Genomic DNA, 12,400 nt, shown 5'->3' on the forward strand with positions numbered 1-12,400 from the left:
AAATACGGCTGGAGTGAGTGAGACCGCTTCTGTTTGTTTGTTTGTTTTCAGCCCGCGTGACAAAACCACATTCACAAAACGGGTAACAATGCAGTGACAGAGGCGAGAAAAGTTACATAAGAAGATGTGACAGTTCCCAAACAACAGAGCCTGCCTGTACTCGACCGCTGAAGTCATCACGTGACATTTCACTGTTGTGTTACGTCTATAAAACATCACTTAAAAAAGAATGAACCACGAAGCTAACAGGACTTGAGGTGGTGATGGCGTAAAACGTTGCGGGGAACATCACTGACACCACTGAGGAGTCAGGTGGGGTTGGGGTTCAAGTTTCCCCCCTATTTTTTAGGTAACTTCAGTTTTCAGGTGAAAATGCGCATGTCTGCGGACATATCTGTTCACGCGGACAGTAACGCCGACGCAGTGACGTGCGGTGAGGTTAATGGCTGGTGAGGCACTGACGTAATCAGTCAGATTTACAAACATATGATCCATACTGAATAACTTATTCACCATTTAATTGACAACAGTTAAAGTGTTTTGTTTAAAATATCATTTCAACATGTTTTTTTCATATACAAACTGCAGCATAGAAAAAAGCACAAACGTTGTTATCATCTTACCTTTACTTGTAAATAAAGTCCGTACGCCGCTCCTTCTGAAGAAAATGACTTGCCGCTTGCTATCACTTCTTCTAGTATTTTTTAGCGTCATAATCTCAGGGCTCACCGGCGCCCCCTAACATGAGGCACGAGAATGTCTGGCCTCACCCAGCGGCTTTTTTGCCGGCGTTTAGCGCTCAGCACAAGAAACACGTCCCTCACATACAGTTATTTATAAAAAAACACTGTACATCATATACATCTGTTAAATAATGTAAACTCAGCTCATATAGTACAAGTGATTGAACCGACATACAGAGAGACAGCAGTACCGTCTGACTGCATAGGTATTGCGCAATCCAAGGTGAGGCTCAGCGGGCTGGTGCCTCAGCGCACGTCACTTTTTAGTATCTGAACGGCAAATGCGGAAACTCAGCGATTTTGAAAAGAAAAAAACACCCAAAAATGGTACATTTAAATGGAAAATGACTGCAAAGCACAAATTACTGATTAAATATAATAATTGAATTTATTTTTTCTCTTTTCTTCCCATAATGACAGGTGAGGCACAGCCTCACCTGCCTCTCCTGACTGCACGTCACTGCGCCGACGCACCGGCACGAGCCTACCGTCACGCGGAGAGTCCGCCGCTGTCAACAAACTAAAGCCCCGCGCGCGCAACCACCCCCCCCCCCCCTCTCTCTCTCTGTCTCCGCACGGTACCCAGCTGCTGCCGCCGCCGCCCCGCGTACCTCCGCTGGTGACCCGCTTTGTCTTTCTTTCCTTTCGGCCTCCTCTTTCTCGCCTGGATGGCCATCACTGTTGGGAGAAGTTTACGTTGAGTCACCAGCACCATTGAAGTCCGGGGAAGGGAGTCCATGGGGGGATTTGGAAGAGAGAACAAACACAGAATCAGCATCGCCGGGCTTTCAAGCTGGTTGCCAAGGGTCACGTAGCGTAGTTTAGCATGCTGTGGGAGGAGATTTAGCACCGTGCTTTCCGCCCAGCGACACGTTAAACATAAAGTTAGGGCGATTATTAATGCTAAGCCCGAGGCTGAGAGTTACGGACCTTTTTTGGAGCTCATGTTTCCTCCTCTTCCCTCTGCAGAAGCGGCCAGCGCGGCGGCAGCAGCCGGATGCTCTCCCTCTACATTCACTTACTTACACTACCTCAGCCACACACTGGGGATGACACGGGCGCCCCCTGCCGTTCAGAGACGAAATTGCCTCAAAAACTCACTCAATTAAATTTGTTTTTCCCGTTTTGCATTTTTTTAATTATTTAAATCTAAGATTAAAATTTCATTTCTGAGTATTTCTTTATTCAAATCATTTCGAATCAGGAGCAGACAAAAAAAAGCACTTTAAAGAAGAGCGTATTTGTGACTGCGAAATACGCTGGGCTGACCACAAGTTTTCCGCTCCTCTCCATTCTGATGCATCGACTTGCTGACAAATAGATCCATGGATGTTTCCTAAAAACTGTACAGCTGGATCACCCTGATATTGTCCTCCATTTTTGTTGCACCAGTAGGTCAGGGGTGTGACGGGCTGTAAGATAGCAGGAGAGCGTGCAAACCATAGATGCAAACAGAGAGCTCTCAGCAACGGGGAAGGGGAGCGAGGTTGCTTTGTGATAAAAGTCCAGCCTAAAACACAGAATTAGTCGTATTTCTAATCAACAACTGCAGCGCTGCAGAAACTATGTCCTAGAAAATGCCACAGCACAGTTATGATTAAACCACTGGGAACGCTTTACAGTAAAAAAGCTCAAAAGATGATCAGAGTGGGTCTTTAAGGTTTGCATCCATGAATGGAAGAAATAAAATGACAGTTTTTCTCACAAAAATGAATAGGATTTTTAGTTTGTATTGTTTCTCATATAAAAAACAACCGCTATGTGAAATAAATGTCACAAACGGCATGAAAGCATAAAACACCATTTTTCTTAAATAAATAATTAATTTTCACCATAATTCCTTCCTGTGGTGTAAACAAAGGCAACCCAGAATAGCAGCCATATTACTAAACATCCTTGGAAAAAATCCCCCTTTTCAGGAAACAAAAAAATGTGTTTTTTTTTAATATTCTAGTCAGTGCTCAGAGGAGGTTTTTGTCTTAATATCAAAAAACTCGCAAGATTTTCTTGCAGATTCACCTAAAATGTGGAGTTATTCTTGTTCTCACCATTTAAAGTAAGAACTGAAACTCTAAAAAATGTGCTGATTGGGTGACTTGTATTTTGGCGTCAATGTGTAGAGAATAACAACTTTACCTCCCAGATTTAATGGTCAGTAGTGCAGCGGTAACTTTAAGTAATTGATTTCTTCATAAAAATCCCTATTACCTGATATTATTAAAGATTTTTGCTCAACTTCTGTTTTCAAAGTAGTTTTAGAACATCAGGAGATTTTGAGCACTTAGTTCCAGCTCTCTCTCTCTGATGGTTCCATCACATTTTTTAGCTGAGATTCCGACCCCGAACTATTAAAAAGCACTTATATTTTTCCAGCCATTCAGATGTAGATTTGATAATGTGCTTACAATCATCACTGTGCTGCGTGTCCCAATTTCAACCATGCTTTAGCTGTGGGACAGATGGCCTCACATATGTCTCTACAATGCTCTAGTTGTGGTGGATTGACAACCCAGCTCCTGTGGCTCCAAAGAACAAGTCTAAATCCTTTAGTCCTCAATCTCTTTCCCTGGCAGTAGATGGAGTGTTTTAGCTAAAAAGCTGTCTTTGATCTTTTGACTTGCATGCTACTGAGAAAAAGACGCCTCCTGCTTGATTTCAGCGTGAAACGGCTTGGGTTTGGGTAAAATGTGAAATAACTGTTGTTTATCCTAGAAAATTTGCAAGATATCACATAAAAGTTGGGACACCAAAGCTGATGGTTGCTTTACTTGGTATTGAGAATTTAAGTTTAGAAAGTCTCCATTCATAGAAATGTCAAACAGACTAATCTGCCATCAATTGACCAGAATATTAAAAAGTAACGCATAATCATATCCATCAGCTCAGTTTGAGTATTATTCAGAATAATTATGTGCTATATTACCAATTTTATGAACAATAAGAGATATTTAGAAATTAAGATCACCAAAAATACAATAAACTTAATCCAGTACAGTTGAGGATTCCTGGAAGGATTTAGGATTAAAAAAAAGATCTCTTTTACTTGCACTTTTACTGTTAATGTTTAATTTAGTCCTGATTTTCTGCACTTTCTGGTCAACTGTTTTGTCTTTACAGAAGCATGCTGGTCCTCTTGATTTAGTTAATTAGTTAGTTTACACTGCAAATGTGTTGCTGTGTTCTGTGTTCTAATTGTTCGTCAGAATGTGGTAAGCACTGTCACCTCACAGCAAAAAGGCTCTGGTTCAAATCCCAGCAGGGTCCCTTCTGTGTGGAGTTTGCATGTTTTCCTTGGGCCTTCCTCAGACACTCTAGCTTCTTTCCAAAGTCTAAAAACATTTTTAATAGGTTTATAGATGACTCTAAATTGTCCTTCGTGTCTGAATTTGTGGTATACCTGGATGGGACCTATCCACAACCCAGTCCCATCCCAAAATGTGCAGTACGTTTGTCCAAATGGAAAAACGTAGTACTTCTACAAAACGGTGCTATCCAAGGTGTGCTGTACCCTGTCTTCACCCTACAGTAGCAGTGATGAGCTCCAGCATCTCCACGACCCTGCACAGGAGCACAGGAAAAGGTGGGGAAGATGCACAAATAGAATTTTACAATCGAAAACATTTTTCCCCTTTGTTTAAATGTCCCTTTTTAGTTGGATTATTTGTTTCATAGATAAATAAGGTCTTTAATAAACCCTGAGGAAATTTTAAAATAGCCATCTGCTGACAATCATAAAACACACACACACACACACACACATTAAAAACAATAAAGGTCAATGGTTTAAAAAGCACAAGACCTACCTTTGGTGAAATAAAATAAAATGACAAAAAAAACTATACTGATCCATCTGGAAAATAGATGTTTTGGTAAATAGTATCTTTTGGCTCATATTTTATTTAAAAAAAGAAGATGTGCTAATTCCAATTATTCATTTAAGATTTAAGTGAAGGTATTTATCACCAGTGTTTCAATTTATTCCCAGGAAACTTTTAAATTTGAGGTAAGAGTTTAAAAAACTGTAACATTCGAGGCAACATGAATGCGTCGTGTGGACAGGTCTTTTAGCGAATGAAATCAGGGGGCGGGCTCTACGATTTTAAGACGTATTTCCGGAGGCACGCATGCACGTGCGCGAAAGACTGCTGCTGTGCAGTCTTCGGTGTGTTTTGAACGTCACTAGAGGCATGTAAGTGGGATTTTCTTAAGGATTGGATGTTTTTGTTTTTTTTTAAATCAACATTTTAAATCACGTTGGTGTTTGAAGAGTTCGCTTTAGTCCTTTGAGGTTAGCTAACCCTGCGCTTTGCTAGGTTTTGCTTACAAGTTACGTGTTTTTGTGTTTTTCAGAAACAAGTTTGGATCCTCCTTGCCGTTGCCTGAACAAGTGTTGAACAAGTTGAATGTAAAAAGAGTGTGTCAACTACATTTGCGTTTCTTACACACGATTGTATTCATACAATCTCGCCAACGGTGAGTCTTTCTTGGTATATTTACGTCCATGTTTTATTTTTAATTTTATTTTTATGTTTTTGCATCCTGTCTCACCCTGATAATACAAAAACCGAATCTGGTGGATTTTTTAACAGATTCCATTTAATGTAAACATGTTAGCATAATGTCAGATAATAGAACATTCATAAATACATTTACTGGGTGGTCCTATAGTGTTGATGTTTAATGTATGCTCTGTTTTTTATTGTTTTTTTTACAGCTTTGCTTTAATGTCTGATTTGGAAAGTCCACCTCCTCCTGCCCTGGCCGGAGAGAAAAGAACTTGTCCAGAAGACGAGGAGCAAGACTTACCGTTAAAGAAACAAAAAACTGAAGCTGATCATGGCAACAGGGCTGCTCCCAGCCAAGATGAGGAAACGTCTTGCTTGCCTGAAGAAGAAGCAGCATGTGAGGGGGAGGAAGAGGAGGATGGGGACACCTTTGCTGACATGATGAAGCACGGCCTGACTGAGACGGATGTGGGCATCCTGAAATATGTCAGCGACCACGAGGGCTTCTCTGGAATCCTGAAGGAGAGGTCTGCATGCTTCCAGCCAGAAATGCATCATCCAAAGGATTTGCTATAAGTTGTTGAATGTGACGCATTCTTTTTTTTCAGGTACTCGGATTTTGTTGTGCACGAAATTAACAAACAAGGGAAAACGGTACACTTAGATGACGTCTCTGTACCAGCAGACACAGAGGTAAACAATCACTTTTATGATAAGGAAAAAATAACTTTATGCAAGAAATGTGAGCAAATGATTAAAGTCCCACTCCAAAAAAACGTTTCCAGTGGCCTTTTAATTATTATTGAGCCAATTTTAGCCAAAATAATAAAAAAAAACATGTAGTTTTTTGCAGAACAACAGTAGTTCATTAAAAATCCCCTTCTGAGTTGGTGCAATGCAACCCCATTCCCCCTTCCCCTCCCCATTGCTGAAAGCTGTCTGTTTACACACCCTCCTGCTAGCCTGCAGCCCCTCAATCCCCCAGCCTAACATTATCTGTGCAACACAAACCGTAGAGTAAAATTCTGAGTCCAGATAACAGCTCAGATGAGGAAAACAAAGACGTTCAGGGATCTATTCACCTGCAAGTGGATGCATCAGAATGGAGCAGAGCAGGGAGCTAGCAGCTTGCTCTTATAGCTTCAACGTCTCACCTACAAGCTTTTTCAAACGGCATATCTTTGCCTGCTCTTAATTCACAACAATTTCAAAAAAGGAATGCAATTTTATCTTAATTTTCTTTACATATGTCCTCCATCGTGAGAAAAATGCCACAAGAACAAGTTAAAAACACCAAAAACAGGATTTTCATTGGAGTGGGTCTTTAAGTATAGCAGGTTCTGGACATTTGTTTGTATCTTTATATCACATTCATATCTTTTGATTACATTCTTTAAAATAGCCAGGAATGTGTTGATATCCATTACTGGAGGAAAGCCTTCAGTCTGCCACGAGTAAAGATTTCCGTTTATTTCAGGAGGTCCAGGGGGAGGAGCATCAGCCAAAGGACGACGACGTGCTAACAGAGGAGCAGAAGAAGCAGCTTGGCGACCTGCAGCTTTATAAGAACAAGGAAGGAACTGTCTCCATTCAGGTGCTTCTACTGACCTCCAGCCTCTTTGTAATGACAGAAATGTCTGAAAGGCCATTAAGTTTTTGTGGTATTCCTTCTCGCACCTTTAACATCTTTAGGTAGTTGATGATACAAAAGAGAAGCGGACCCTCATCCACAAAGCAATCAAGACCCAATTTCCTGGTCTAGAGACAAAAACTGAAGAGAAGGATGGCTGCAGGTTCATAGTGGCCTATCATGTTGCTGGGAAGAAGGCTTTAGCAGGTGGGTAGAGGGGAAACAGAACCACTAATGCAATTACGGGGAAAAAAAAGGAACTGAACTCGGAGAAATGGAAGAATGCATTGCACGTTCATTTTTAAAAAATTCTTTTAGTTCATGTCTCATTTGCTCCACCACAGAATTTAGGATGCATGATCAGCACACCTGCATGGTTCTGCTGCAAGTTTTGTGACTCTATTGAACATTCACAATTTTGGTTACAGAAAAAAAAAAACCTTTCTTAGTGGAATGCTCTGACAACCTTAAGAATATTTTTGAAATAATTGCATCACAAAACAACAAAAAACCTTCAGCTTTCATGCAACAAAGCATTGACAAACAGCCCTCCACCCTCAGCTCCCTGCATGAGGCGTCACCCCCGATGACTCGGCTACCAGTCTGTCAGAGCCTCGTTTTTAGTAACGTTATTTTATCCCCTTTTTGCTTGTCTCCTGTGGATAAAAGTCAAAGCATCTACAGGTACGTTCTGACTCTCTTTACAGCACAGAAGAACAGGTTCTGCTTCAATATTTACTCTGAATTCTGTGGGGAAACGGCCCACTAATGCACACATGGAAGGGGACAATCTGCACACATATGACTGGACTTTCCAGGCTTTTTTTTTTCATGCATGTTTCCATGTCTGAATGCAACCTTTTTTTCCCCTCTGTCTTTCAAAAAAACAAAAAGCTCCAAGAAAACACTTCTGGCCTAAAAACCGTGGTAGTTTTTGCCACTTTGTCCTATACAAGGAGAACAAAGACACCATGGATGCTATCAACGTGCTGTCAAAGTTTCTCAGGTCTGTGTGGGGTTTTTTTTTAAGCAACTTCAAAATAAACGTAAACGTCTACATATTTGTCGTGATTGTTGTGTTTGTAGGCTCAGACCCAACATGTTCTCCTACATGGGCACCAAAGACAAGAGAGCCATCACAGTGCAGGAAATCGCAGTGCTCAGGTAAAGACATTGGCTTTGCTGTAGAAAATGCCGTGTTGATTTCCTCTTTTCCCTCATCGGGTGTGCGTTTAGTTCAGCCGTTACCTTTTGAATTCTATGACTTCATGCTAACTTATTATACAATTACTGGAATGCAGCCCAATGAGACGACTATTGTTGTAATATTGGGCTATATAAATAAAATTGAATTTAAATAAATGACTTCACAGGAGAATTTTCACCCTTCAAAACATTAGCAACTGCTACTAATCATACTTTTCTAAGGAAGTAGATGGGAATTATCATTCAGATAAGTAAAAAATAACAATAAAATAAATGAAAAAAGCTTCAGTTGTTACCAGAAAGATAGATTCTGGTGGGTGGTCATTTTTTGTATTATATCAATGTACTGTATCAATTTCTCTGTTTGAGCAGGATCACAGCAGACAGATTAGCTCACCTCAACAAGTGCCTCCTGAACCTGAAGGTTGGAAACTTCAGTTACAAAAATCATCCTCTGAAGCTGGGGGAGCTGCAGGGAAACCACTTCACTGTCATCATCAGGTCAGCGTGTTTCCTCTGCTGTTTAACCGTGAAAAGGGTCAGCTTAAACTGTGGATCACTTGAAATCAGGATGTCAAACATTTACACCTGCAAAGACGCTTTCGGGAACCTTTTCTTATTGAATGACTCCTTCTCTGTATTTGTCGCTCCAGGAACATCTCAGGAACAGGCGAGCAGGTCCATCAGGCCATGACGTCCCTCAAGCAGACCGGCTTCATCAACTACTATGGCATGCAGCGCTTCGGCACCACAGCTGTGCCAACGCAGCATGTTGGCAGGTAGGCCTGCACAATCTACCGCAAATTTATCATCATCGCGAAATCAAGCTGTGCAATATGCATACCGCAAAAGACGGCAAAAATCGCAATAAATGATTACCTTAAATGTGCTAAAACAACCTTAAGGCAGCTTGAAATATTGAACAAATGAAATAAATCCCTTTATGCATTTAACCAATCGGAAGGACCCGTTTACGTTGTTGATCAATAAGATGAGCCCTTTTATGTTTGATGATTGCCTCCTACGTCGACAAGGGTCATTTGGAGTATCATTTTTAAACTGTTGCAGTGAAATGGAAATGATGTTTTTGTTTTTTTGGCTATTTGTTTATATACCGCAATTTATATCGTTATCGCAATATTAATTACCAATATCGCATATCGCGAGTTTTCCTCATATCGTGCAGCCCTATTGGCAGGTGATATGGGCTCCAAATAGGCGGCAAACTGTTGCTCCTAACTTCATTTTTTCTAAAAACCAATTTCTCTTGCTTCGTGTGTGTCAGAGCCATTCTGAGGAACAACTGGAATCAGGTGGTGGATTTGATTCTGAAACCTCGTCCTGGAGGTAATCCCGCCCTGTTCTTACTAGTTCGACTGGGTTGGAGTTGTAATTGTTTTGTTTTTTTCTGCAATCCGTCTGCAGCAGAGAAAGAATATTTGGTCCACTGCAGAGAGGAGTGGGCTAAGACTCAGGACCCAGAGGCAGCCCTGAAAAAGCTGCCCAACAAGCGCTGCCTTGAAGGACAGCTGCTGCGAGGCCTGTCCATGTACGGCAAGAAAAACATCGTCACAGCCTTTGGACTGGTTGGTTCCTTTATTTTCATAGAAAGAGTGAAAGTGCTCTCAAAGCATGACAGTTGTTTCTGTTTTTGCAGAGTTGTAATCTGCTGCCTACATCATCATGTGAGGAGGTTCGCCTGTGCTGCAGCACTACAACAAATCCAACACTTGAATTGTTTTCTTTCTTCTCGTCCACAGATTCCTCGCAACAACCGCCTGATGTACATCCACAGCTATCAGAGCTTTGTGTGGAACACCATGGTGAGCCGCAGGATCCAGGCTTTCGGTCTGAAGGCTGTGGCGGGCGATCTGGTCCTCCGAGGAAGTAAATCCATCACTTTTCTCTTTAGCTGCATACTTTCTGTTGTTAATACCGGAAAACATTTGGGCTTTTCAGTGAATCATAACTAGATTTCCCTCTCCCCTTAGACTAATAAAATAACTCATTAATGTTCAGCATCCGCTTAATTTCTTGTTTGATAAAGAATAAAATAAATGAATCAGATTATTCATCTAAAGAGGATGTGAGTTCTTAGATTCACTATAACTCCTGAATAGATGATGGAGATCTTCAAAAAAGAATCTTTGTTTTTGTTGCAGCTATGCTGTATCACCACTCGTCTGATCGGAGTATTGATTTCAAATGTTTCCACTCCAGTTAGACTTTTAGGCTCATTAAGTGTGCGTTTGTGTTTGTGAAGCCACCGCACATGTGCTGTCTGCCGAGGAGGCCGAGCAGCACTCCATCCATGACATTGTGATGCCGCTTCCTGGCTTTGATGTCATCTACCCCTCTCACCACAGTAAGACTCCTGATGCTTTGGTACTTCCAGGTCATGAATGGTTTTGTTGATGCTTTTCTGTATAAAAATACCATCCTCTCCAGGCAAGTGTTGCAGACCTGCGTCCTTTCTTTACCTAATTTTTTTGGTTAAAGTGTGTTCTTCCAGGTTGTGAATAAAGGCTTGTTGTGTTCTGTCAGTCGGGGACGGTTACAGAGAGCTGCTCTCGGCAGACGGGCTGGACATCGACAACATGAGGCACAAAGTGAGGGACTACTCTCTGGCTGGAGCGTACAGACGCATCATCATCAGACCCACCGATGTCAGCTGGTCAGTACTTCCTGTTTATGCCTCTGCCCAAATGTTTTCACCTGTCTCTGCTGTGACTTTTATAAGCTTGTTTTGTTGAAGATGGCAACTTTTGGAGCAAGTAAGAGATCTTTTTGTTTTGTTTTTTGGTGCAGGGACGTGATTCAATACGATGATCCCAGGATCTCTTTGGTTCATACCGACTTTGAGAAATTGGAGAACAAACCGGCTCCTGTTTTCAACACAGGTACATTTATTCTAGGCCTCATTCTATTAAACAGATGAACACTGTATAACACAAGACTGCACTCTACAAGCATTCATGATCCAAACCTTAAAGATGTTTTGAAGTAGGAGAAATATTTTTAAAAAAAACCTGTCTTTGTATGTTAAGCAAAATGGATTAAATGGAAGGAAATGCTCGTTTCTAATTCCAACCAACTTGTTTTCTGTTGTGTTTTTGGCTTGTTGCTGATCCCTGCTGCTAGAGGGAAAGTATCGAGCTCTAAGGATGGAGTTCTCCCTGCCTCCCTCCACCTACGCCACCATGGCAGTCAGAGAGGTCCTGAAACTGGACACCAGCATCAAGAAACAGACCCAACTCAACACCTTGTGGTTCAACTGAAGCCCAAAATGAATTACAGCCACCATTATGTATGGGCCACACACTGCAGTGAGTGTTTGGTGTGGAACAGAAACCATTTTCCATTTGTTCCATGAGAATCTTTAATTTTTTTTAAAGCAAGGAATATAATTTGACTTTTTTCTTTTTTAAAACTATGTTTTACTTTGAAAAGTTTCTGTATTTCAGTGAGAAACATATAAAAAGACAACTGGAAGCCTTTAATTGTCCGGACGCACAAAAAATGAATGTTGACAGTTTAACATCATTAAGACTGTTTATATTAGCTGTTAGCCAACAAGAAATTAAAATGGTCAAGATTTAGTATAAAATATTTGTCTCCTGGATTTTTTAAAATCATTTAAATGTCATTAAAAAAGATTGAATTTAGTTTTTCTGCCTATTCGAGATATGCTTGTCTGCACAATGTGAGCAAATATCTGATTCTCCTGTCTCCTTTAAAAAAAACAAGTCTTCCTTCTGCTGAAGACACTGTTGTTCCCAGAAGGACGTCTGTCAATGAACTGATCTCAGGAATCTGACAGCCATTACAAACAGATCAGTTTGTTTTTGTAGTCCATAGAGTGGCACAATTACAGATATAAATATGATCTAAAGAAGCTCTGGACACGATTGGTTAAACTGTTGACCGGTTAAAACCGTAGTACATGTAGTTGGGATTGTGTTGAGAGCGAGAAAGCAAATTGCAGAGCTGCACCGTAGCGACAGGGCTGGAAGAGGGAATATAAAACTCTTGTCTAATCTCCGCTGAACAAAAGGCTCACAGTGAAAAGGGTCATTTAGAGCTCTTGCTGTAGAGAATTAACTCTCAGATTAAAGTAAAACATACATTTGGTGAGAGATTAGTTTTTATAAGAGGCCTCTTCAATAATGTATGTTACTGATTTTCATGGGCAAAAACTTTTTCAAAAGAAAAAAACTTTAAATGTTGAAACCATGGCTTCTTAGTATTTATAACCAACATTTATACATAACGTATTTAAAAAACAAAAAAAAGATTTGGTTATGGAGTGGGAAATG

General features: G+C 40.7%; 2 protein-coding genes across 4 annotated transcripts in view; one reads left to right on the plus strand and one right to left on the minus strand.

Moving 5' to 3' along the window:
* LOC101167956 (SRSF protein kinase 2) overlaps window positions 1–1,796 on the minus strand; it is a 73,018-nt gene extending 71,222 nt beyond the window's left edge. The window contains exons 1-2 of the mRNA XM_023955648.1: window positions 1,674–1,796; window positions 1,355–1,421 (exon numbers count right to left, since the gene is read on the minus strand). Of these exons, the coding sequence (XP_023811416.1) occupies window positions 1,355–1,421; window positions 1,674–1,689 (83 nt within the window). The 5' untranslated portion in view covers window positions 1,690–1,796. The remainder of the gene's footprint in view (window positions 1–1,354; window positions 1,422–1,673) is intronic.
* Window positions 1,797–4,825: 3,029 nt separating this feature from the next.
* pus7 (pseudouridylate synthase 7 (putative)) lies at window positions 4,826–11,691 on the plus strand. 3 transcript variants are annotated; one of them, XM_011475905.3, is made up of 18 exons: window positions 4,826–4,932; window positions 5,094–5,216; window positions 5,458–5,775; window positions 5,857–5,941; window positions 6,726–6,842; window positions 6,941–7,085; window positions 7,548–7,562; window positions 7,773–7,884; window positions 7,965–8,042; window positions 8,457–8,585; window positions 8,738–8,863; window positions 9,370–9,431; window positions 9,510–9,670; window positions 9,845–9,971; window positions 10,348–10,449; window positions 10,629–10,758; window positions 10,893–10,984; window positions 11,226–11,691. In XM_011475905.3, exons 1-18 carry the CDS (start codon window positions 4,868–4,870, stop codon window positions 11,360–11,362), a joined length of 2,124 nt encoding a protein of 707 aa, XP_011474207.1. In that variant the 5' UTR covers window positions 4,826–4,867; the 3' UTR covers window positions 11,363–11,691. The 3 variants fall into 3 exon arrangements, with proteins under 3 accessions (XP_011474207.1, XP_004069549.1, XP_020559517.1); XM_020703858.1 differs by having other exon boundaries at window positions 4,842–4,928; XM_004069501.4 differs by lacking the exon at window positions 7,548–7,562.
* Window positions 11,692–12,400: the final 709 nt, after the last annotated feature.

The sequence above is a fragment of the Oryzias latipes genome, chromosome 6 (assembly GCF_002234675.1).
Source record: "Oryzias latipes chromosome 6, ASM223467v1".
NCBI lineage: Eukaryota > Metazoa > Chordata > Actinopteri > Beloniformes > Adrianichthyidae > Oryzias > Oryzias latipes.

Bases quoted from the DNA above. Each gene is read 5' to 3' on its own strand.
- pus7 (XM_011475905.3), top strand. From the start codon at position 4,868: ATGCACGTGCGCGAAAGACTGCTGCTGTGCAGTCTTCGGTGTGTTTTG. The intron at 9,671-9,844 runs GTTGGTTCCTTT...TCTCGTCCACAG, and splicing joins TCGTCACAGCCTTTGGACTG to ATTCCTCGCAACAACCGCCT. The intron at 10,759-10,892 runs GTCAGTACTTCC...TTTTTGGTGCAG, and splicing joins AGACCCACCGATGTCAGCTG to GGACGTGATTCAATACGATG.